This window comes from Echinops telfairi, unplaced genomic scaffold, assembly GCF_000313985.2.
Source record: "Echinops telfairi isolate 266 unplaced genomic scaffold, ASM31398v2 ScPeMD7_7469;HRSCAF=8507_0, whole genome shotgun sequence".
NCBI lineage: Eukaryota > Metazoa > Chordata > Mammalia > Afrosoricida > Tenrecidae > Echinops > Echinops telfairi.
Genome location: NW_022111372.1, coordinates 24077350 through 24104117, shown reverse-complemented (window position 1 = coordinate 24104117; position 26768 = coordinate 24077350). Strand labels below are relative to the sequence as shown.

At 37.9% G+C, this 26768-nt stretch overlaps 2 protein-coding genes across 2 annotated transcripts in view; one reads left to right on the top strand and one right to left on the bottom strand.

The window, feature by feature from the left end:
- The window catches only part of PAXBP1 (PAX3 and PAX7 binding protein 1), a 48631-nt gene that overhangs the window by 7077 nt on the left and 14786 nt on the right, over positions 1 to 26768 (top strand). Inside the window, exons 3-15 of the mRNA XM_030888660.2 lie at positions 3363 to 3539; positions 4663 to 4884; positions 6102 to 6205; positions 7820 to 8037; positions 8539 to 8728; positions 12926 to 13049; positions 16416 to 16515; positions 16599 to 16714; positions 18865 to 19064; positions 21633 to 21777; positions 22446 to 22567; positions 23622 to 23698; positions 25911 to 25977. Of these exons, the coding sequence (XP_030744520.1) occupies positions 3363 to 3539; positions 4663 to 4884; positions 6102 to 6205; positions 7820 to 8037; positions 8539 to 8728; positions 12926 to 13049; positions 16416 to 16515; positions 16599 to 16714; positions 18865 to 19064; positions 21633 to 21777; positions 22446 to 22567; positions 23622 to 23698; positions 25911 to 25977 (1862 nt within the window). The remainder of the gene's footprint in view (positions 1 to 3362; positions 3540 to 4662; positions 4885 to 6101; positions 6206 to 7819; positions 8038 to 8538; positions 8729 to 12925; positions 13050 to 16415; positions 16516 to 16598; positions 16715 to 18864; positions 19065 to 21632; positions 21778 to 22445; positions 22568 to 23621; positions 23699 to 25910; positions 25978 to 26768) is intronic.
- Positions 2885 to 3208, bottom strand: LOC115873485 (60S ribosomal protein L37a-like). Its single transcript, XM_030888648.1, has one exon. The coding sequence runs from the start codon at positions 3206 to 3208 to the stop codon at positions 2885 to 2887; it is 324 nt and encodes a 107-aa protein (XP_030744508.1).

Genomic DNA, 26768 nt, shown 5'->3' with positions numbered 1-26768 from the left:
TTGGGTCTCCACTACATCCATGCCCCTTCAGCTCATGACTTCTTCAGTCTCCCTTATTCAGTGTCCAGCTTTCACACATGTATGTGGTGGTCAAAAATACTTAGGCTTTTGCATCAGGTGCACCTTACTCCTCAGGGTGACATTTGCTTTATAGAACCTTGAAGAAGTCTTAGCTAGCAGATTTGTCCGGTGCAATATGTCATTTGATTTCCTGACTGCTGCTACCATGAGTATCGATCGTGGGTCCAAGGAAAATAAAATCTTGAACAACTTCAATCTTTTCTGTTTATCATGATGGAATCTATTGGTCCGGCTGTGAGAATTGTTTTCTTTACATTGAGTTCTAATCTAAAGCTTACAGTCTTTGATCTTGATCAGTAAATGCTCTCAATTCCTCCTGTGCTCAGCAAGCAAAGTTATATCATCTGCATATTGCATGTTGTTAATAAGTTTTCTTCTGGTCTTGATGCCACGTTCTTCATATAGTCCAGCTTCTTGAATGATTTGCGTAGCATACAGATGGGGAAAGGATAGCACCCTAATGCACACCTTTCCTGCTTTTGAACCAGGCATACTCTGTTCTAACATACCTTGGTCACGGTACATAACCCACATAAGCACAATAAACTTCTGGAATTACCATTCTTTGGTAGTGTTATTCATAGTTTGTAAATGATTCGCACAGTCAAATGCAATTTGCATTGTCAGTGAAGCAGGTAAATAATTTTCTGGTTTTCTCTGCTATTACCTAATATCTGTCTGACATCCACACTGATATTTTTCTCTCTGAATCTGGCTTAAATTTTTGGCAAGTCCTTGTCAATGTACTGCAACCAACTGTAATTGCAACTGTTGGGGAAATATTTTCTTTATAATGTTTTAATTCAATAAGTTCCTTATTTCATTGAATCACCCATCTTTGGGATGAATAAGTATGCATCCCATTTAGTTGGTGGCCAGGTAGCTCGCTAAAATACTTTGCCATAGAGAAGTGAGTTCCTCCACCAGTGTCACCTCAAGTGGTATTGCATCAGTTCTTGGAACTTTGCTTTTCACTGTTGCCTTCAGTGCAGCTTGGACTTCTTCCTTAAGCACTATCAGGTCGTGACCATGCGTCACTTCTGAAATGATCGACTGTTGACCATTTATTCGTGGTACAGCGATTCCTTTTATCTTCTTTTGATGCTGCCTGTGTCGTTCATTACTTTGCCCATAGACCCCTTCAGTACTCCTAGAGGCTTGCATTATTTCTTCCGTTCTTTCAGCTTGAGCAAGGCTGAGCATATCCTTTCCTTTTTGCCTTCTCACTCCAGGTCTTTGCACATTTCTCAAGCCACCTTGTGAAGCCTTCTGTTCAGTAAAAAGTGCTTTTACTTTATTTCTCCAATTTGGCTTTAGCAATACTACATTCAAGAGCAAGTTTGAGTCTCTTCTGACATTTATTTTGGCCCTTTTTCCCTTTTTTATCTTTAAAACCTGCGAGTTCTTCCTACATGATGTTCTTAATGTCTGGTCTTCAGTTACTAATGTATCAGTTCCATTTTTGAGATAGTTTTTAACTTTAGGGGTGATTAACTCAAGTTGTACTTTGGCTTTCAGATCTCAGTGTTCTAAAATTCAGGGCATGGTAGTTTTTCTCTGGAAAAACTTCTCTGGAGAGAAGGCTATGGACTGAGAAGAATGTTAAACTTAGGGGCAATTTTGGAGAGGGGAACATGCTAGGGAAACTCTTAAGAGACGAATGCCCTTTATAGGTAGAATAAACGCTTAGTTTGTTTTACTCTGATATTCATTGTGCTTATTATGTACATCAAGGTAATATATGGTTCGAAACTCTTTGATTTTCTAAAGATAGTACCTAGGAGGGGGCAGGTATTACAAGACTATTAGTTATTCAAACCCATTTTTTAAGTCTGTTCTGACTCATAGTGACCCTGTAGGACAGAGTGGAATCACCCCATAGTGTTTTCCTAGCTGTAATCTATAGAAGTGGACTGCCAAGCCTTTGTCCCATAGAGCATTTGGTGGGTTTAAATTGTCAATCTTTGAGTTAGCTGCTTAGCATTTAACCACTGTGCAGTCTCTGCTCCTGTTGTGTAGTTATAAGTAACTTAAACAAGGACAGTTGATCCTAAACAGACAGTGATACCTCCTAGAACCCTTTGGCAGGAAAGCCTACTTGAAATAGGCCTCAGGGAAGACAGGGCCGAGGATGGGAGAGCTCTCTTCTCTTTCCACAGCCCCTTTACCATGTGCCTGTCTTATGGTATGTAGTCTCTGGCTGATCTCTCTGTCCCATTCTAGATACCCACCCAGAAAGAGACTCAGCTTGTCTCTGCTTGGGTCAGAAGTCCACTGTTGCATTTCCAGTGGAAATGGGCTGTGCAGTGTAAATGTGGCCACCTGGGTCTTGCCCGTTGGGTGATGGGTGAGAAGTAGCCATGAGCTGACGTGATGCCCCACTATAATCCCATTGCAGAGAGATTTATTTGGTTTATAAACACACTTTTTTGACAGAAAGCTGCTTTGGGTAAGTACTGACATTTACATGAAATAATGCCCAAAAGAGAGCATGGCAGTTGCCTGTGGCAGTTTAGATAAAGAGGTGGTTAATTTGATAAGGCTTTTGTTAAAGGTGGGAATGAGCAGGGCCTCAAATTAATCTATCATATATACTCGAATATAAGCCGAGTTTTTTAGCACATTTTCTATGCCATATTTGTGGTAAAATTAGGTGCCTCGGCTGATATTTGGGTCAGTTTATACTCAAGTATATATGGTAATTTTACCACAAAAACTGCATTAAAAATGTGCTGGGAAAACTGCTTATACTCAAGTATGTTTATTATTAGGGTAGTTCATTTTTGTACATCATCATTTTTTTTTAAATTGTTACATAAGTTAACCTATTTATTACAGGCCAGAGAGGTTTTGGACAGTGGAGCTTCCAGTCTTTCAGTTCCTTCAGTCTTCTGATGGCAGACTTCTCTGTCAGCAGAGGGCCATTGTAGGTCAAGGCCCCACCAGCTACTGTCTTCACGCAGGAACCACAGTGCCAGAGACCCACAGCGCGTCTCTTCATCTTGGTTTTGCTGCAGAAGGAGCAAGTGTACTTGGCATGTTGGCTGATTTCAATTTTCCTGAGGGAGGCACCGTAACGGGTCCCGTATTTACCCACGATCCCAACCTTCTTGGTGCGTTTGGCCATCTCGCCGCAAACTAGTCCCAAGCCAGAGAGCCAATTTTATTTTGAATAACCAGAGTAATTCAAGTCTTAGTGAAGTGGGTTCATACTTAAATATACAATGATTCCTGGTGGATTTTATTTGGAATTTTTCTAATTAATTTATTCCAAAATTTAGATGAACTGCCTTTGGACAAAACAGGGCATGTGAAGGATCCAAATCTGGAAGATGGAGTCATTATTAGTGAACACGGTGAGGATGAAATGGACATGGAAAGTGAGAAGGAGGAGGAGAAGCCAAAGGCCGGTGGAGCTTTTTCAAATGCTTTATCTTCTTTGAATGTTCTTCGTCCAGGTTGGTACTCAGAATTTAAATCGCTTCTCAGAACAGAAATAAGCTATCAAGGATGGACCGTCTTAAAAGATGGTACGGGAGGGAGAGAGTAAAGTGGCTTTTCTTAATATGATATCCCTGTATGGAACCTAGGTGTTTGCCAGGGTCAAAAGTGGGCTAACTAGAAGCTTTCCAGTTTTCTCAGTTTTACTCACAGACAGGTAGTTTTGTTATTAATAAAAGTGGAATTTCAACTAAATGGATAAATAGTACTAATTTTTTTTAATATTTCAAATAAAATTAATAATGCTTTTTTCTGTAAATATTTTTCCCAGAACTGCTAATAAGTAGAACTTGCGACTATTTTGTGCTCATTCTCCCTTTTTCCCTTTTCTACAGGAAACAGTTGATAAATCTATATATTTAAATTTAAGATACCGCTTAATGAAGTTCATGAAGTTTAAAAACACCTGGTATATCTTGAGTGGCAATATAATTGGCATAATCCTTAAGGATACTTCTTTTCTAATAGATTTCAAAATATTCATACCCTTTGACTCACTAATTTCATTTCTAGAAATATATTCCAACATCAAATACATAATGCTTTTACTGCAACATTTTTGCAATGGACAAAATGTAGAAGAAAATGTCTATCAATAGGAGAATGACTTAGGGAATTTAGGTATACTTGCTTTATGGGATATTACATAGCTATTGCTATAACAGATAAGTATGACAGTGCTGATTTTTATTGTAGGGACAAAAGCCATTTGATTAAATAGCATTATGCTTTATTGTTTAGTTATTTTATGTTTATGTTTAGCAACATGTAAAATAGCTTATTTATGGCTTAATATATTGAGGAGTTAGGTACAGAATTATAGTCAATATGTTTATAGATAAGCCAAAACCAGTATATATACTGCAAGTCTAATGGTAATTTTTTTCAGATTATGGGAGACTTGGTCTTTTGTTTTTCAGTTAGTATATAAAAGCGAACACGATGTCATTTTTTTCTTTCTTTATTAACATGGTAAAGTACAACTACTTGATGAAGTTATTGTACCCTTTATATTTTCAAACAAATAGAAAACATATCTCTGATGCTACCATATTTTCTATTTTCATCATTTGTTTACAGGAGAAATTCCAGATGCGGCTTTTATACACGCGGCGAGGAAAAAACGTCAGATGGCCCGGGAATTGGGAGATTTCACTCCCCACGATAATGAACCTGGTAAAGGCCGCCTGGTCCGGGAAGATGAAAATGATGCTAGTGATGATGAAGATGATGATGAGAAGCGCCGTATAGTTTTCTCTGTGAAAGAAAAGTCCCAAAGACAAAAAATTGCTGAGGAAATAGGTAACCTAATTTAATAGAATAATATTCTTATTACATTTCTATTAGTGAGCTTTGGTAATTCCTGGAGGCATCGAAAGATCATGGGGTGGGGCAGAGGAGTACATTATCTTTAAATTCTTTCCCGCAACAAACGTTTTAAAGCCCCCCTCTTACATTCTACTCCCTGAGTTATGATGTCCGTTTTCTGTCTTTGTATGAATTTGTAGGTCAGTGGGAATAAGTGCATGTAGTTATTTGGCCTTCCTCTGGTGCAAGAAGAGCCTCAAAGTGTTTTTAATGATTTAGAGACTGAAATGAAGGCAGTTGTGATGAAGAAATTGTTAAGTGTCGGGGTTAGTTCGTTCATTCGTTGTGAGGGCAAATCTAGCTAATGCTAGTGACACAGTTGAATGTGTGTAGATCTCCATAGCCCTGCGGAATATCCTGTCCCACAAGACAGGCTGCTTTCAGACCCACTGAACCTCCCAAATCCCAGGCCAGGACTTCCACCCATAGTTTTTCCTGCTGTGACATTGTGATAAATCATCCAACAGACATAAAACTTTGTCTGTTCCTGTTGCGATTCATTAGCTATGACCAGACTAATTCAAAGCCCTGCACTCAGGGCAAGTAGGATGGCTCAGGACTGGGCAGTGTGTCCTTCTGTTGTACAGAGTCGTTGTGAGTTGGAACTGACTTGATGGCACCTAACAACAAGAGGGGTTGTCCTAAGTCCGAAATTAAAATATTAATTATACTGCCTGTAAGCAAATAAAAAGTTCCTATATGTATACTTTTTAATCTGTTCTATGATAGATATGTTAGAGGACTATTCTTGCTTGGTTACAAGTGTCTTTTTGGACTCCTTTGAGAACTGTGGTTGCTTATGCTTTTTGAGCACTTTCTGTATGACTGACACTATGCTAAATACTTTATATATATGTAACTGTATACTATTTACCACATTCTTAGGAAAGGTTAGGTTTTATTTTTCCTCCTATTCAAGTTCAAAGTTTATACTTATTAGGAAAGCTACTTAAAATTTTAACTACTGTATTATGCTGCCTTTAGCTTCAGGGGGATAGTATTTTTAAGACAAAGTCACATGTATCAAATGACAAGACACTGTAGTAAGTTTGAGTTTATATCAGTGGTTTTGCTTAATGTGAAATAACAGACCAGCATCCTGTCCTTTTCCTGGCATTGGTGATTCTTTGTTTGCTGCTGGTATTTTGCAGGTATTGAGGGAAGTGATGATGATGCTTTAGTAACTGGGGAGCAAGATGAAGAGCTTAGCCGATGGGAACAGGAGCAGATACGAAAAGGCATTAATATCCCTCAGGTAAGTATGAAACTAGAACTGAAAAAAACACTTTTGTTAAAGTGAAAGCAAGATACATAGACTCTTTATCATTCATGGTAACATGGTCAAACCCACCAGACAATGTATCTCGTAGACTCTTAGAACAAACTGTATTTTATTTACTTGTAGCAGTTAGAATGATGGAGGAATTTACATTTCCCAAGATCGTTTTCTCAAAGTGTGGTCTCTGAACCAACAAAGACATTGCATGAGAGCTCAGTATTACCTTTGATCTACTGAGTCAAAAGCTCTGGGGAATGGGGTCCAGAGGATTCTCGTGCACAGTAAAGTTTGAGAACCATTACTTAAGTATAGATTTTTAAAAAATTTTTATTGTTTTAATTTTATCTTGTAGGAAGGTGGTTTCTCAGTAATGCAAAAACTTCATTGACATAGATTAAGATTTTCTTTCTAAATATTGCAAAGGTTGGATGCATACAAACTATTTTGTAGTAGTGTTTTGAAGCAGCCTTTGGCTTGCACATAGTTTGAGGAAAAAGTAAAGAAAAATACTAGTCTTAGATTGTAATCTCTGCTTGCCCCTTTTTCCTACAATTACAAGCAAGTCGTTGATCCTCTATATTAATAAAATTGTGGCCTCTGATTATCTTTAATATTCCTTCCAAATCTAAAACTTATCTTAATCTATTTTTTGCTTATTATAAATACAATGATGCCATCAAGAGATAGGCCATCTTCAATTTCGACATTGATTTGTTAGAACTCTGCAGTTATTTATAATTATACATGATAAGCAACCTCGGGTTTATGATCCAGTTATTTTCCAAAGTCTGTCTGTAATTTAACTGGCTTCTAGAGGATCTACTGGGCCAGTTAAATTGCCAGCAGAGGTCAGTTTAGAAGGGAATGGTGGCTTGTTTTTTGGTTCCATGGGGTAATCTTGATAGATTTTCTGAAAGGACATAGGAAGGGGAAGAAAAGGAAAAACTGCATTAATCAGAAAAATGCCAAGGAAATGTTTTTTCTATCCTGGTAGTGCATCTCCTTGTTCTCCAAGGCTAGCAGGGCTGTCGTATGAGAACTGCTTTAGGAAACCTGACCCCATCCACCCTGCTTCAGTCTTTTTGTTGTTGTTCCCCAAACTGAAAGAGCTTTTCAAAGAACATGATATGAGTATGTTTAAGCTATCATTTTGTTGTGATACATATAAATCAAAGAGCTCAGAATTTTTCAAGGAAGCACCACTTTTTACAAACTTTATGGTTTTCAATCACACTCGTATAGAACTTTAATTACACTCGTATAGTGTACTTTTCTGTACATAGAAAATATTAAACAGTTCCAGCTTAACTAAAAACAACCTTTTAACATGCCAAAACAGTAATAATAATTCCATGATGCATTTCACAAAGTGGTGCCTATATATTACAAACCATTGTACGTGCCTCAGATTTTTAACTCATAATACTATAATGGGGTTCATTTGTAACTAGGGTGTGGATAAATCAGACATTTATTAGGGACTGCCTGTATATGAAAAACAGGTATAAGTTTATTTTCAGTCTTTTTTTAACATGCTATTGCCTTCAGTGTTTTTGCAACAGTTTTCAATATATCCCATTTCTTTTCTAGGTTCAAGCAAGTCAGCCCACCGAAGTGAATATGTACTACCAGAACACTTACCAGACAATGCCTTATGGCTCATCCTATGGCATTCCTTATAGTTATACGGCTTATGGATCATCAGATGCCAAATCTCAAAAAACAGATAATACAGTCCCTTTCAAAACTCCCAGTAATGAGATGACTCCCGTTACTATTGATTTGGTAAAGAAACAGCTTAAAGACAGGTAGGGTAGATCAACTTCTTAAAGACCTGTCCACTAGCTTTCTGTTCCCTCAGGCAACTTAGAGTCTGGGGTAGCAGATGCAGAATCAGCAAAGAAGAAATCGCTGGCCCACCTTCAAAAGCTGAAAAGAAGACGACTTCATATTGTTCTGCTACCTTCTTGGATTTCTTCTGTGGAAGCTACGAAAGTTCACTTTTTTTAAATGCCACTCCGTGTTGAAGACAGTGCTGAGTTCACACTTCTTGGACTCTGAAGTGTAGTCAAAATATTGGGGGGAAAGACAGACCGGTGCGATTTTGGTTAGCCCACCAAATAACTTTTTATGAAGTCTGTAAACTGCCATTTTTGCACAAAAAAAGCAGTACAGATGAAACGATGCGATTGCAAGTATTTTTGTATTTGAATAGTGGGCCTAATTGCATTATTGTAGTATTGCAAGAGTCCTGACAGCAAAGCCTTTGGGATGTAAATGTGTTATATTTATCCTTTTGTGTTCTTAAGGTTGGATGCCATGAAAGAATTACACAAAACAAATCGCCAGCAGCACGAGAAACACCTGCAAAGCCGAGTGGACTCTACCAGGGCCATTGAGAGATTAGAAGGGTCTTCTGGGGGTATTGGTGAACGGTATAAATTTTTGCAAGAAATGCGAGGGTATGTCCAAGACTTGCTTGAGTGTTTCAGTGAAAAGGTAAGAATGCAAAAATATTAATATCTTTGAATAAAACAAAAATTGGGGGTCTAGATGGCCTCATGTAGAACGTTTTGTGTCTCTCAGAAAATCCCCCCTGCATTCAACTCTAGAAGTGAGGCATAGTCATGCTTGCTTTCCTTCACTTCAGTGGTGGCAGTAGTACCTCCAAGTACTTTGGCAAATTTTGCCTTCCATAAGGGTAGTTTTGCCCGAAGCTATTAGAAAATAGCTTCATATATTTTTATAAAATTTAATAGTTCTAGTCTAAACTTAAACTGTTTCTATCATTTGAATATATGCAAAGTTGCAAATTTTTCTTAATTTTAACCTAGAGTTGGTCTGCTGATTACTTTCTCCTAAATAAGTCGTTGCTTCATTTATTTCAGAAACCATTCATTGGACATAATTTATTCTAAGTCTTTCATTTCTTCAAAGTTTGTGTTTTTTTTATATGGTAGTCCATTAGACACTTTTTTGCATTCTATTTACCATTGTCTATATTTTTTAATTAGCTGCAGACAGAGTCCCTCTTCTTTTCAAATGACCTCATGTTCTGAATGATTTTGGTTTATAAGTATTTATGTAATTTTCAGTTTTTAAAAAAACAAACTCCTTGTCCTGGAACATCTGGTTCCTAAAACTATAAAGTGATAAAGATTGGGAGGCACATTTTCCTTTATCATTAGCTGTTTGGGTTAACACAGTGATTATATAATGAGCATGTGGTATGGTTAGCTGGCCCAGTTGGTGCCTTCAGTGCCCTAAAATCTCAGGCTGGCTAAAGAGCACTGGCAGACTATGTTCCTAATGAGATTTATTGGTTGCAGTCACTCTGAGGTCAGATCAGGCTGAGATAGCATTTATCTATCATGCTTTGTCTGTAGTATCTTTGCTCTTGTCCTTATCTGCTATGTAGAGAAGCAACTACAGTCTGAGCTTTGATGTCCCTTGTAGCAGATCATTGGCTTAGAGTGATAAGTAAGGATGTGGAAGAAGCAGAGGCTTGACTGTATTGCTCTGGGCAGGGGATGGGGTGGGAGGGGTTGAATTCTAGAGACCAGATTGGATGTGGGACATTAGTGTCAGTGTTGGTGGTTGTGCCTCTCATAACCTTGTGTCTAGAAATGGGATTGTTGTCTTAGACCACACTGTAGATGAAGATGGTGCCTATTGATTCTGTTTCTTAAAGTTTCTTGTCTTTTGCATGGGAACTTAGTTGAGCAAATACTAAAAAAATTCACTGCAAGAGTCAATGCGTATAGGCCAAGGTAGAACTAACTGCTTCTGTAGGTTTCCAAGACTAACTCTTCAAGGGAGTAGAAAGCCTCATCTTTCTCCAATGGGAATGGCTGGTTTTGAACTTAGCAGCTCAACGAGTAATCCACTATGCCACCAGGGTTCCTCTACTGCAAAAACAAGTAGCTAAAATAAATGACAGTAATAATCAACTAGAGCAGGGGTCCTCAAACTTTAAACAGGGGGCCAGTTCGCTGTCCCTCAGACCCGTTGGAGGGCCAGACTATAGTTTTTAAAAACTATATGAGCAAATTCCTATGCATACTGCACATATCTTATTTTGAAGTAAAAAACAAAATGGGCCAAAAACACCCGGCGGGCCGGATAAATGTCCTCGGCAGGCCACATGTGGTCCGCGGGCCGTAGTTTGAGGACCCCTGCACTAGAGTATTAAAAAAACCCTAAACTATCTCAACTCATAGCAACCCGACAGTATACTTTTCTTGAATTAAAGAACATATTAGAATAAAAGAGCTACTAAAGGCATATAGTTCTTGTAGCTTTCAGTTGCTTACAATTTTTTAAATGCAAATTATTTTGCATTTGATAAATTGTACATATGTGCCTCACTGGTATTAAATGGATTTCAATTCACTGCACTTGTAGGACAACTAGAACTGCTCCATTGTATTTCTGCCGTTGTAAACTTTGCTGGGGCAGACAGTCTCATCTTTGTGCAGAGGAGAGGCTGACAGGCATCGAAACTGCCAACGTTGCAGTTCATGACCCAGTGCTTGTCCCACAGCACCACCAGGGCTCCTTGTTGGTCTGTATCGTCAAGTATGTTAGTGGTTTCATGGTGTGAAATATAGCAGAAGTCTAGAGCCTTAGCACTAGGAATAGAATGAAAACAGAATAATATAAATGATAAAATCACTTGCCTGTCTTTTATGGGCTTTCTCCCCTTTACACCTTTGCCATTTTTTTGAGGTTTGTTTTACTAATGAGTTCATGCAGAAAGAGGTAAAGGGAGTTGGTTCTTCCCTTAGTTGTCCTGTCCCTAGAGACATCTACGTCAAATTGTGCCGATAATAATGACATAGTCATTAGATACATGTTTTCAAAGTACTTCTTAAACTTCATATAGTAGAAACATGATTTCCGATTTTAATTGAAATATTTAGATATCCTCTCTTTAAAAGATGTGTGTTCCCTTTCATTTCCGTACCATTCCGTTTCAAGAGTATTGGCATACTAATAATGTCATAAATTATTGTCTTGGGAACATTTAGGAGCAATCAGATGGGTTTGAATGTTCAATTTGAATCTCCAAAAACATTATTTTAGGGCAAGTCCATAAAATATTTCGTACAAGCAAGTGGGTTTTTAACTTACAGATTTAATTTTTTTTTTTCTGATTTTAACTTTCCATTGTTTGTTTCCCTCTCATCATTTTCCTCCTTGTGTTCTTGGCCTTGAATTTGGTCCTGAGGGAAAGGATTGAATAATGTTTTAAGTTTGGAGAGGGTAAACTTGTCATGGTGCCAGCATTTGAGATAAGTCAACATTGTCAAGCTAGCTAAAATGTGTTGTTAAGCCTTTCATTCTTAGACTTTTCTCTGGGCTTTGTTAAAGACATGCCAACTAACTAAACAAAAATTGCACTATCAGAATTTTTTAACGTATAGATTCCGTAATTAAATCCCATATGATAGTTTCACAGTAAGGGAATATTAATAGTCACTAGGGCCAAAAGAACGCATTTGTTTATCATTAGCCCTTCAGGCTTTAAAAAAACAAACAAGGAAATATGTAAGAATCGCTGTAACATGGCAGTGGTTGCTAGAACATTGGGTTAGTTTGTTTTACTGCTAGAGTCTCCTAGGGAGCTGTTAGAGGTAATGTACATTTGGGGACATTGTTGCCCATGACGTGGCTTACTAAAGAACAAAACAACTGCATTTTGTCCTTTGTGAGCATTAACTATTTTTGCAATGGAATCGTGCAAGTGTGTGAAACTGCTTGTATTACAAAAATCTTTATATTCCACCTGCCTTTTTTTATTTTCCATTTACAGTCTGTTCTGTTCAGGAAGCTGCTATAAACTTGGTGCCACTGTTCCCAAACTCTAAATAATGTGTTTTCCATTTGCACTAACCATCAGGAAACTAGAATTTCTGGTTTCCTCAGGTATGTGTAGTGGTTGTTAGTGTTTTGTGAAAGTTTCATAGCACTTAGTTATTACATATGATATTTAGTAAGAGAAAGCTTTGTTTTTGGTTTGTTTTTGTATTCTATATGAATCAAAACATGCTTTAGCTCTTGATATTAACTTTTAGAAATTTATTGAGCTTTTTAAGCTTAAATTTCACATGAAGAACTTTATTATTTTGTTATGATGTGGCTCATTTAAGCTAGAGATGGCTAGAAATTTGATAAACCCTATTGATCATTCAGTTTATACCTAAAATGTACAGTGTAATTGCAAGGAAATGTTAGGTTTTAAGTTTCTTGGCACGTATGAATTAAGCAATCAGTAGAGCCATTGTTTGGGAGGGAGGGTCCTGCACAGTGCTAATGAGTGACTTCCTTGTAACTATGAAACTAGAGAGGCGGATGTGCTGCTGGAAAATTGAAACTGGACTTTAAAAGGCGTCAGGGTATTAAATATTGATATAATGAGTAAAAAATTTTGTCGTTTCTGTACTTGTTCTGTTTACTAAGTTTTCTAACAAAATTTTTACTCCAGTGACTGGATATTATAGCTGTATACATGGATTGAAAGAAGACGTGTGGTGTTGACTAAACATTGTAAAAATGAATTACTACTTTTGGGACTATATGGTTATTCTGTCCATAGAAAGGGCATTTTTTCAGAAATCCGGAAATAGTACGGACCCCTCAAATAAGTAAGCAACTGAGGAGTTTGGTGTTACGGAGTGTGTTGTATTTTTACAGGTGCCACTGATTAATGAACTTGAGTCAGCAATACATCAGCTGTACAGACAGCGAGCTTCCCGCCTTGTCCAAAGACGGCAAGATGATATTAAAGATGAATCTTCGGAGTTTTCAAGCCATTCAAGTCAGTCCATCTTGAAGGTTTTTATTATTCATTAAACAACCTTGTTTTCTTAGTGAAGCCTAGTTGAAAATTAGATGCCAACTTTTTTTTTTCTTTTTAAGAAATCCATTTCCTTACTCTTGTCAGGTAGATCTAAATATCATACCAGCATGTAATCAAATTGTGTTTAAGGAACTATAAGCTGTGAAACATGCACTAATATCTCATTCATTGGGCGTTATTTTTATTTTCCTTTAGATTACGGACAATAGAATACAATCGGTATTTTATTTTAAAACCACTATCTGTTTTTCTTTGATTTATTTTCTTTCATTTTCCGCCTTCTGGTAACTGTAATCGGAATGCTCTTGATTACATTGAATGATTTTGAGATTAAGGCCTGTGTGTGTGTGTGTGTGTGTGTGTGTGTGTTTTACAGTGCTCCTTTCTCTAGCTTGCCCTATTTACTGAGTGTTTTAGGAAGTCCATTGGTGCCTGTAATTCTTGACATTTTAATGTGACAATTTAGAAATTGAATTTATATTTCTTTCATTGTAGTTCTGCATGAAGGGGAACCAAAGTTAATTAGAAACCTCTTATATAGCTGAGAAGAGATTTTTTTGTTATTTTAATAAATCATTTTATCGGGGACTCTTACAGCTCTTATAACAATCCATACACCAATTGTATCAAGCACATTTATACATATGTTGCCATCATCATTTCCAAAACATTTTCTTTCTACTTGAGATTCTTTAACCGCACATTTTACACCTTTACTCTGTGTTTTCATTGCACTTCATGTACTTAATGTGCTCTGATCAGAATTTTCTCTCATGGAGTCCTTGTGACTTCTTCTGTCATCTCTGCTTTCTACATCAGCAATTCTCAAATTGTTGTGCATCCAAATTACTTGTGATACTTATTAAACTGCAGATTTCCTAATCCTATTCCCAGAAAGTCTTTGGTGTCCAGAAATCTGCGTGTTAAATAACTGTTTCAGGTAGTACATGAACAAAAGGCCCTACTGCTACTCTTTTTCAAAAATAAAGCTTTTTGGTACAGGGTGGCTTTTAAATCACAGAATGCATTCTCCTGTGTGCCAACTGTGTTTTGGAGAGCATGAACTATTGTAATATGATCTTCAGAGCTGAGTAACGCTCAGCTGTGAGCCAGATACATGGCTTTGACCGTCTGTTTTTGCCATACACGCTTAAATTGAATTAAAGGCATAATGGGGCACCTAAATGACTAATGCAATGCTCCCAGATCACATTTGATCCAGAAAGAACCAGATTACTGGGACAGATAACAGGTAACCATTATACCTCCAAAGGAAAGAAATGGTTTGTGAGTTGTGTATTCTATCCAGGACCTGCTCCTAGCTCCTCCTCTCTTTGTGATTTGTTGCTATGCACTCAGTGGAAGTTGAGTGGTGTATGTTAATTGGATTGAAAGTAAGGGGGGAACTGGAAAGGAATTGAGAAATTGAACAATGCTGTTCCAGAAATGTGTGCATTAACTGACAACAGTTTGAGGAAAACTACTTGAAACACTGCAGAGTCCACTTTTTGATCTTTTTTTTTTTTTTTAAGAAGCCAAGAATAACATGAAATTCATCTGTTTAAAATAAGCAGTTGTCTACCCTTACTGTATATAGTTCCTATCCAAGTTAAGAGCCTATCACTTGAGTCATCTCTCCTATATTGAATACTTAGTTTCTCTAAAACCTAGAAACAGGATAGCATATTTAGTATAATGATATGTTTAAAATACTTCTAGTGAAAGTTACCTTTTTAAGAGGTAAGAATCACGTAAGTAGTTAGAGGACTTTAGCTAATTCATCGATGGTATAGTAGATACACACTTGTATTAGGCCTGGGGTATCCTTCTGTTTTACTTTCATAATCTTCTATTATAAATTCACAGACTGAAATGTAAATGAAAATTTAAGGGGAAAAAAGCTTACTTATATAAATTGTAGGGCCTAGGATACACTAGGATGGGGAGCGATTTTTGGTTTTATTTTTTCCATTGCTAATATTGGTAGCACATTTTTGATAACAAGAGGGGAATATACACAAACCTAAATAGAAGTCTTTGATCTTACATGTGACCTTTCTCCCTTCAGTCCCTTTTGGTGTTTTTTCCCATTACTATTTCCTATTTTCCAGACTATAATCATGAAGTTGATCCTGACACATAGCTACCCTGTATACGAATTCCAAGCAAGAGTAGACAACCTCTTTTTTCGCTAGTGGAGCAACGTAGCACCACCAGGACTCAGAAATGTGGAGAGTGTAGCAGCCTGATATTTCCTCACCCTTCCTACTGTAGGCAAGAGATGAAAAGTTCTTCACTGAAAATGGAAATGGGTGCAGAGACAAGACCCTGAAGTACTAACACTTGTAGCCCTCAACTCAGAGTGGGCTCTTCACCCTGTGACTGATAACCCTCCTACACACAGAGCCAGGCTTCGTAGGGATAAACCGGTAGCCACCACTAGATGGAGAGCCAACACCACCGTAGAGTCAAAGGAGCTGTGTGCAGACATGCAGATGGCAGAAGAGTGCTCTAACATGTTAGTGTGGATACTCTCAGGAAGGTCAGAGAAAGTATTTAACTCATAAATATAGGAACCATCCCTGAGAAAAGAAAACTTAAATGTAAGTTAGACTGAAGATAAAGCTAGAAAAATTGCTTCAGCAAGTTAGAAAAAGAGATGGAAAATAGAGAAAATAAATGAGTCAACTATGGAAGAGTAATATGTGTGATAAAGGGTAAGATGGTCCTGCTCTGATAAGGCGTTCAGTATAAAGTTGATTCTGCCCTTGTTCTAAAAAGCATAATACATAAAGATTTTCTCAACATTCAAAGCAAAATTAAAGTAGGTGTATTTTAATGCCACCAACAAACCTGTTTTCTTCTCATCCTTTTCAACTGTGTTTCTAAAGTGACATTTCATAGCATTCAACATGTGCTTAAATTCTTCCATAAAAAAAGTAATTGGGTTTTCCCTTTGCACGGGTAACTTACACTTAATTTATTTGATCCTCAAGATAGCATAAACTAGTTCTGTAACTTTTAAACACACACATAAACACAATTGTGATATTACATTAGCCCAATTTCTTTTATGTAAGGTTGTAGAACTCTTCGAAAAATATTCTTTCATATTCTTCTCTTTTTCATAGGCTTGAGTGTAGAGTAATATTAAGATTTATTCAAAACCAAAAACCTCCCCTGGAACCTGGTTTACCAATTATTGCAAAATCACACTTGCTTTGAGATTAGCAAGCAGTCTATCATAATGGCTTGTTCTGTGCGTACTCTTTCCTCAAGCTTGTTGAAGGGAGGCTTTTAATTTTAACCATTAATGTTTTACAGATAAAGCTTTGATGGCACCAAATCTTGATTCTTTTGGACGTGATCGAGCACTGTATCAAGAACATGCAAAACGTCGGATTGCAGAACGGGAAGCTAGAAGGTAATTCAAAAGGCATTTACTATTCCTTTAATAAGAACCAAATCTCTTCTATCTGGCTTATGAACTTGATGTTTGTTGTTTAGGACTCGGCGTAGACAAGCCCGGGAGCAAACTGGTAAGATGGCAGATCATCTTGAAGGCCTTTCCAGTGACGATGAAGAAACATCTACAGATATTACCAATTTCAATCTGGAAAAAGGTTAGACATTTATTTGAAAGCTCTGGTTTTTACTTCAGTGGGTGTTTTCCAGGTAATGATTTTAATTTCTGTGGTTTTTACATTAGAATCAGATAGCTTTTTCTTCATTATATAACCTTCCACCCATTTTTTATTACTGAATGTCATGATGAGGTCTTTAAAGCAGGGTTGTAATTCCTTGTCATGGAGTTTATTTAGCGTTTGCATAATAAATGATGTTACTCATGAGAACCTTCAGGGGACCAAAAATCATTCTAGATCTCAAGGCAAACTGAGAGCAGTACATCTAGTCTGGAAAGGTAAAGGTTAGTAGGCTGTTACTGAACCCTGAAAAAACCCACATCCGGAAGTCGTGAATTTTTACACTAACCAACAGGAATTTTTAATGATAGGCATTTTCAAACCCATGACCAGTGCCAATTCCAACTCACAATGATTCTGTATGTATTTCCAAGACTAATCTGGGCCAGAGCAGGTGACCACCTCTCCTCCCAAGGAGAAGCTGGCTGGTGGGTATCAACCTTAGACCTTATGGTGAGCAGTGCAGTGCTGACCAGGGCCCTGCTTTTCCAGAAGCATCCCCAAGAGTCTTCATTTGTCACTGTTGGCTGCAAGTTTATTTGTAGCCATTTGGAACTTAGTTGAAGAAACTCCTTTTTCTCTCCTGCTTTTTTTATAATGAACAATCTGAGCATAGAAATTCTGAAAGAAAGCAGAGTTGATCATCCATATACCTGTCACCCAGATTTAACACAGTTTAACATTTACCCACATTTACTTTGTTCTCTCTACACGTTTCTAAACCATTTGAAATTAGCTTTTCAGATAGCATGTCAGTTCTAAAAATGTTATTAGCATCTACCTAACCATAATAGCATTATGTCATTTTAAAAAATCATCTAAAATTTCTTAATATTTATGTATTCCATTTTCCTTGATAGCATCCAAAAAAATTCTTGGGAACTGTTTTTGGGAGCTACTTTTTGATTTTCTGTTATTTCCAAACAAGGATCTGTATAAGCTTCATGCTCTGTGTTTTGATATTTTTTGTTTGTTTTGTAATTTTATTTTTTTATATTTTATGATCTAGAATAGTTATTTATAAGTACCCTATATGCACACACAGACACACATACATACACCCTTAATATTTTTTATGTTTGTTCAAAATTATCTTTTTGAAGTGACTAGGCCACTCGGTTCTACGTTCTGGATTTGTTTGAATATTCCCTAATATTATTTATCTTGCTCTTCCTTTTACTCTATTTCTTGTAGACTAGAATTTAGGTGTGAGGACTTGATTAGATTTATATTAAGCTTTTTTTCCTCCTAAGAGTACTTCACACAGGATGCCTCATTCTTAATGTACAATATTAGATGATAATATATTCACCTGTCGTTGATAATATTAAGCTTCATCCTGTGACGATTGTCACAACTCTGCCCATCAAAAAGAATCCCTTTTCTCAATTCACCTGGGACACTGTGAACGTGTTCCCATATGATCTCTCATGTACATATCTTAGCACCATTTCTGGTACTTGTCTATGAGCGTTACTGCTGTCACCAGCCAATTGTGAAAGCTGTGCTGTGATTGATCACTGATTGTGATGTCCATCAGTTCCTTGTGCAGTAATCTGTGGGTTGATACACTAGCTGTGGAGACTACACTTTAAGTACTCACAGTTAAAATACTGTGGCACTTGAAATGTGAACTTTGTTGTATAACCTCAGTGTCAGATTTGTACATATTAGAACTGTGAAAAATAAGCACTGCTTACATTTTTGTTTATATGGTAAGCCAGAATCGCTGCCTTCAAGTCAGTGTCGCATATAGCCACCCGTTGATTTCTGAGGCAGTAACTGTACAGGAGTAGAAAGCCCAGTCTTTCTCTGGCGGAGCTGCTGGTGGTTTTGAACTGCCTACGATGCAGATCGCAGCCACATAACCACTACACCACCAGGGCTCTTAGTTTACATGATAGATACATTGAAATCTCAACTTTTCTTTGTTTAGCTTTTGTTCTAAATTTCCATTAATGATTTATTTGTTAATGAACTTAACCTGAGTGATACACAAGCCACAAAGGTGACACTGAAAACACTGAACTGGGTTTTGTTTTTGTTTTTGTGGTGGTGGCTTTCTTTAGATCGTATTTCAAAAGAGTCCAGCAAGATTTTTGAAGATGTCCTTGAGAGTTTCTGTTCCATTGATTGTATTAAATCACAGTTTGAAGCGTGGCGTTCAAAGTACTACATATCCTACAAGCATGCTTACATTGGCCTTTGTTTGCCAAAGTTATTCAACCCTCTCATAAGACTGCAGCTCCTCACGTGGACTCCACTTGAGGTAGGTGACTTATCGCACTGTCAAGCTGTACAATGTAAAGATTGTTTTTGTATCTTATGCTAGAAGGGTAAGCTTTAGCAAAACAAACAAACAAACCCCCCAGGGGAGATATACAAATTATCTTTGGCAATAGTCGTATATCTTTTCTTTTGAGCTCTCTCATGGATTGAATTTTGTGCTCCCCAAATCTGTGTTGTCAAACTTAACCTTTTTGCCTTTAGTTTTAATCTGATTGGGATTGGGTTCTCTTTAATAAGTTACTGAGACAGCATTAGTGTAGCAGTGAACAAGCAGTCTGTTGTGAGATGTAAAAGAGATTAAATAAGCAAAGCCCATCTGTAGACAGTCAGAGTGCAGTATAACACCGATGAAACACAACATTCCTCTAGTTCTTGAATGCTTCCTCCCCACTCCCACTATCATGACCCCAGTTTTACTTTACAAATCCAGCTAGACTAGAGCATGTACAGTAGTACAGATAAGAGCTATTGACACACAGAATCTACGACAGATATCCCCCTCAGGAACAATAATGAGAGTAGCGATACCATGAGGGTAGGGGGAAGATCGGAGGAGAGAGGGGGAAATGCAGTGATTGACGTATTAACACTCCCCTCCCCCCACCCAGGGAAACGGATAACAGAAAAGTGGGTGAAGCAGACAGTATAAGATATGAAAAAATAATTAGCAAGGGGTTATGAGGGTGGGAGGGTGGAAGAGAGAGAGAAAAAGGAGTTGATACCTAGGGCTTAAGTAGAAAAATAATGTTTTGAAAATGATGATGGCAACAAATGTGCTTGATACAACTGATATATGGATTGTTGTAAGAGCTTCCAATAAAATGATTTATTTAAAAAAAGAAAGAAGCCACCCCTTATAACTGGTACCCTGAATTCAGACTTTTTGTCTCAAATTGTGGGAAAGAAAATTCTGTTCCTTAAAGCCACCTATCTGTGTTCTAGTGGTTAAGTTTAATATTCCATTTTGGAAGTAATAGTATATGGTAGAGTCATGGTTACGAATCAGTTTGGTTGGTTGAATGTGTAAACCACAAAGAAGAGGGCTGAGGTTTACACTGGCAACAGCTGAAACAAGTGAGCTTTTGGATCCATTCAGCTCATAGATCTTTCCTGACTGGCGTCTCGCCTTACACGTGTCTCTCAGAACACAGCAGAACTGCAAAAGCACCTCTGTGTCTAGTTCCTGTGTTCATTTTTGAATAACTCCTCCTCTTCAAGACTCTCTTTTGTGTATTCTTACTATCAGTCCACAGCTCAACAGATCTTCTGTTGCTAGTACATCACATCTGTTCTTGAGATGTTCTCAGATTTCAGATTGAACTTACTCAAGGTTGTATTTTGTCTCTCTTGGACTTAGTTTAGTTTTCTTCAGCTTCAACTTGAGCTTGCATATGAACAATTGATGGTCTGTTCTATAGTCAGCCTATGGCTTGGTTTTAACTGCTCATAATAAGTTTCTCCATTGTCTCTTCAAACAGATGTAGTCAATTTGATTTCTGTGTGACCGGTCTGGAGAATTCTATTGGTATAGTCCAGGTGTGTGTTGCTGAAAAATTTTGCTATATAAAAGCCATTGGTCTTACAGATTTCTATCATGTGATCTCCAACTTTCTGTTGCCAAGACCAACTGTTGTTCCTTCCTCTTTGTTTCCACCTTTCTATTCCAATCACCAATAATTATTCATGCATCTTGATGACATATTTGATCTTTTCAGACTGAAGATCTTGATAGAATTCTTCAGTTTCTTCATCACTAGCTTTACTGCTTGTTGCATAAATTTGAATAAGAGTTGTATTGATTCCTTGTGTGCTGATAAATATTCTATCCCAGACAGTCTTGTACTTCAAGGTCTTGACGTGTCATTTTTGATGATGCATGAACCACCATCCTTCTTGAATCTGTTAATCCTAGCAGAGTAAACCATATGATTTTCCGATTTAAAATGGCCATTACCAAACCATTTCAGCTCACTAATACCCAGAATATCAATCTTCATGTATCCATTTCATTTTTGACAACTTCTAGTTTTCTTAGATTCATACTTTGTACATTCCAAATTCCTGTTATTTGTTGATGTTTGCAGATATATCTTCTCATTTTGAGTTGTGCCCCGCCAGCAAATGAAGGCCCTGAAAGCTTTATTCTTACAGGATTTATTCTGTCCACTTCATGATGGTGAATTCTAGTTTGAAAAGCAGCTCTCCCTCTGACATTTTTTGAGTGCCTTCAAATCGGAAGGGCTCATCTTCTTGTACTATCTCCAACAATGTTCTTCCTCTATCGGTGAGGTTTTCAATATCTGACAATGTGTCCATGCTGCCTAAGGTTTTCAGTGGCTAGTTCCTCAGAAGGGAACAGCCTATTTCCTCTTCGTAGTCAGTTGCTTGTCTGGAAGCTCTGCTGCAACCTGTTCACTTTGAATGCCCCCACTGGTATTTGAAATACCAGTGACATAGCTTCCAGCAACACATAGCCACCACAGTATGAGAGACTGATGGCAAAGCAGAAGTAGCCAACTGTTAGGGTAATGTTTTTAATATTTTGCAGGCAAAATGTCAAGACTTCGAGAGTATGTTGTGGTTTGAATCTTTGCTGTTTTATGGTTGTGAAGAACGAGAGCAAGAAAAAGATGATGTAGATATTGCACTACTGCCTACCATTGTGGAAAAGGTGATTCTTCCTAAACTAACAGGTAAACTTCTATTTTCTGAATGGAGTGCCAGAAACATGTAGCTTCTTAATTTTAAGAGAAGTTTTATCCAGAGTGTATTTCCCTATGGAAAGTTTTGTGAATGATTGATTGACTACCTGGCCCAGAGGTGGATAAGTGTTCTTAGTCTGGGGTTTGAGTACAAATCTGCGGTGGCCTGCAGTGTAAGGGCAATAATTGATGCATTGGTGAGCCCTAGAGACTCACGGGGCCTGGACAAAGCTACGTGCTTGGTTTTAGGGGGTGTGCATTTTGCTGGAGACCATTTCAGTGCTTTCCTTAGTTTCTCAATATAAGCTTGGGAATTAATTGGTAAATTATTCTATTTGAAGTATTAGAAATAATTCGCTTTCAGTTACAGATGGGAAATCTGGGTGCCAGGACATTCTCTCTTATGATACAAAAAATCTTTTTTTTTTTTATCCTCTTTACCTTCAGTAAGTAGCAGAAAAGTGAGGGATTTCCCCCGTCTTTAGCCCTACTCCTCAGAATTCCCATAGTTAATAGTACAAATGTTCCTGAAATCGTTATATTTTAAAGAGGGATGAATAGTAAATCTGGTTTGGCATTTTTAGTTTGAGAACAGTTTGGCATCAAGTTTGAGCAATCTGAAATTTACTCTCGTATATCAACCCCTCTTTCCTCAACAGTGATAGCTGAAAATATGTGGGACCCTTTCTCTACAACACAGACATCAAGAATGGTTGGAATAACGCTAAAATTAGTAAATGGATACTCTTTAGTAGTCAATGCAGAAAATAAAAATACACAGGTAATTTCATTTTTCGCTCCCCCCTTCTTTCTCCTTTTGAAAATGAACAAAAGGTTAAGGTTCATGATTATGTTTGAAAACCAGCCTGAAATCTGATTTTCCCACTTAGACCAAAATTTGAGACCTAAAACTTGGATTTGTTTTCAATTTCCTGAAAATCTACAAAGATGGAAGATTCTCAAAGTCTAGTCTTTTTATTCTCTTCACCTGCTTACAACTCCAATCCCACTCAACCCAATTAATCATACTGTATCTTAGGGAGAGACCAAAATGCAGTACCAGACTAAAATGCTAAAACATTTAAAATGCATATAACTAGTTTCCAAACTTAAAATGGTTGCTCCTCTTAGTAGCCATTCAGTACAATATTTAGGTCTGAAAAGAATACTGTTATTGTTTGTGATGTGTTCACTGACTTGTTTTGAGAAGTGGCGAGTTAAGTGTATGATCTTCAGTATTCACGAAATACACTAAGGCGGGGGTTCTCAGCATTCCTAATGCCGCGACCCTTTAATGCAGTTCCTCATGTTGTGGTGACCCCCCAACCATAACATTATGTTCGTTGCTACTTCATAACTAATTTTGCTACTGTTATGAATCGTAATGCAAATATCTGATAGGCAGGATATAGTTTCATTGTTACAAATTGAACATGATTAAAGCATAGTGATTAATCACAAAAACAGTATGTAATATATTGCAAACTATTTATTTTTAGTGACAAATAATGAAATTTTGTCTTGAAGCATAGTGTAGCATGGGTAACAGTCTTCTCGCTGGGTACTCATATGTGGGCGTATCTGTGTGTGGGCAGACCTGCCTGGAGACGGTAGAGCAGCGGTGTCTTGGTCACTGAGGCCACCAGAAATAGGTGTTTTCCAATGGTCTTAGGTGACCCCTATGAAAGGGTCGTTCGACCCCCAAAGGGGTTGGGACTTACAGGTTGAGAACCACTGGACTAAGGGGTTGAAAGAGTTCTGCATGGTCCTTTTGCAAGTGAACTTTTATCATAGCTCTTATTAAAATTTGTAACCACTTTTAATTTTTCATTTAGGTTTACCTAAAGGCACTTTTGTTGAGAATGAGAAGAACTCTAGATGATGATGTATTCATGCCCTTATACCCCAAAAAGTAAGTAGTTCATAAAGCCATGAAAGATAATAATGTTCTCCTCCACAGAAGACTTTTAAGTTCTAGAAAACTACAGGTGCTTATAATATCAACTCACATAGAGGGTAACCAGTATCCTAGCACAGTGGGGGAATTCTTCATTTAAGTAAGATATCATCAAGCAAGTATCCTTTTTTCTCCCTTAGTGTGTTGAAATACATTTCCATTCCTTTTTAAATCTATTAACTTCTGGAGTATAATTATTTGAAGCTTTGAATGTCACTTGATTGCTGTTTATTTACTTATAGAATTTTTTTTCTTGTTTTGTGGTTTTTTAAAATCATTCTATTAGCAGCTCTTACACCTCTTACAACAATCCATACATCAGTTGTATCAAGCACATTTGTACCTATGTTGCCATCATCATTTTCAAAACATTGTCTTTCTACTTGAGCCCTTGATATCAGCTCCTCCACCCTCCCAATCTCATGACCTCCTGATAAATTATGAAGTACTCTTATTTTCACATCTCACACCGATCACTGTCTCCCTTCACCCATGTTTCTGCTGTTCATCCCTCTTGAGGGGTGGGATTTATATGTCGGTCATTGCGATCCTTTCCCCCTCCCTCCATCTTTTCCCTACTCTCATGGTATTGCTATACCCGTTACTGTATCTGAGGGCTTTATCTGTCCTGGATTTGGTGTGTCTAGAACTCTGGTCTGCCCAGATTTGTAAGGTAGAACTGGAGTCATAATTGTGGGGGGGGGTGGGGGGGTGGGCGGGCCGACATTCAAGGACTAGAGGAATGTTGTGTGTTTCATCGGTGCTATATACTACTGCACCCTGGCTGGCTCATCCCTGCTTTATGAGAGGATGTCCAATTGCCTACAGTTAGGCTTTGGATCTCCACTTTGACCCTCCTCGTTCACATCAATATGATTGTTTTTGGTCTTCTGATGTCTGATACTGAATCCCATCGGTACTTCAGGATCACACGAGTTGGTGTGCTTTTCCATGTGGGCTTTGTTGTTTCCCTGTTACATGGCCACTTGTTTATCTTCAAGCCTTTAAGACCCCCACGTGCTATATCTTGTAATAGCCAGGCACCATCAACTTTCTTTACCACATTTGCTTATGTACCCATTTTGTCTTCAGTGATTATGTCTGGAAGGTGAGCATCACAGAATGCTGGATTATTGGAACAAAGTGTTCTTGCGTTAAGGGAGGACTTGAAGAGTCCCAATGTCCATCTGCTATCTTAATACTTAACATATAAATATATGTACATAGCTCTGTATCCCTATTGTTATATATTACCGTAATATACTTACAAATGTACATGCCTATATTTATACCTCTATAAATGTCTTTTGCCTCCTAATTCTTTCCTCTAATTCCTTTTACTTTCCTCCTGTTCCACTATCATGCTCACCCTCCACTCGACTTTCAGTAATTCCTCTCAGCTACATTGCACTTGATCAAACCCCACTGGGCATTTTACACCTTCCCCGCCATCGATTTTAGATCACTTGTTCCCTTGTCCATGGGTTTGTTGGCTTTCCCCACCTATCCCTCTCCCATGTTCCCCCGGAACCATCGGTCCTGTTTTATCCTTGGGATTGTTTATCCTGCCTATCTTATGTAGATAGACAATTTTTTTAAAAGCCTATAAATAGTTCCAAGTCTGTCTACTGGCCCTTATGAATGTTTTCTGATTGAGTCTGATTAGGTGCCAAGATTCACCCACCCACACACAGCACTCCCACTCCCTCACCACTGTCTGAAGTCTATTTGGGGGATTCCTTGGGGACTTTGTTGCTTTGTTCCCCTTGCTGCTCCATTGCACTTCCTTCGTGTTTTGCCTCAGTGGGTGGGGGGGGGGGTCAGGGTGCGATGTCAGACCTTCACTGTGTCTCCAGTGCTGTCCCCTGTAGTAGTGCTATGGGTCAGTGAGGGAACATTATGTTTAATAGTGTGGCCAGCTCTACAGTCCTCTGTGTATTGGCTACTCCCAGCAGGAATGTCGTCCTTGGGGCTTGGTAGGACAGAATGTGGTCCACTCTCTTTCCCTTTTAGTTTGCTCCCGTGTACTCTGGGCAGACCCGCCTCTCTCCTTGGACTGTATCTTCAGTGCTGTCCTCCGTGGGGAGGGAGTGTCAACATAGCTGGGAGTGGGACTGGCCTATAGAAATATTTCTTACAGGAATGATGATGTTTTTCTTTTTTACAGTGTCTTGGAGAATAAAAATTCTGGACCTTACTTGTTTTTTCAACGGCAGTTTTGGTCTTCAGTTAAGGTATGTTATAGTTAACTTAAAAAACTGCATTTTATTTCTTTCTCTGGTTTCTTTTTTTCTTTTTAAAATCATTTTATTGGGGGCTTATACAACTCTTTTCACAATCCATCCATCCATCCATTGTGTCAAGCACATTTGTACATTTGTTGCCATTATCATTCTCAAATTTGTGATATTTTTAAAGTGTTTTACTAAGTAATTGTATAGGCTTAGATTATCAATGCAAATGCTCCATTTTGCAAACATTACTTCAAACAAAATTTTATTCCCGTTTGAGTTTTTGGTGGTTGAGATAGTTTATTGTGCCAGCCTGGCCGATAAACAGTGGTAGAAATTGCATTTTGTTATTCATAGTGTAATCTGAGAATGTCCCCCAAAATGTGTAGCTAAGCCCCCATTAATGTACTTGTCCTCATATATCAATTCAAAAAATAGAAGTGGAGCCTACAGTTCAGCCCAGTTGACCCATAGTGATCAAATTATCCCAGGTTTGATGACTTATGAAAGGTGAAATTTTCAATCCTCTGGGAGTAACTGGCACAAGGCAGGGATCCCTTTCCATTCTAAAGAAGTGATATTTCTGTTATTAGACCAAGAGAATAAGTCAAACTTGACCCTGAGAGCAGGGTATGTAGTACAGGGCCCGAAGAAAGGTCAGAAGGGCTAGCGTTAGAGAAGAGGTAAAGCAGGTCCCAATTCTGTAGGACCTAAGTAGTCACAAACTAAAAATTGCAGGAAACCGCAAGGGGTTTTTCCCTTCCCGGGGGTTTTTTGTTTACTTTTTTTTTTTT

Excerpts from the sequence above, each read along its gene's own strand:
- LOC115873485 (XM_030888648.1), bottom strand. The coding sequence starts at position 3,208 with ATGGCCAAACGCACCAAGAAGGTTGGGATCGTGGGTAAATACGGGACC.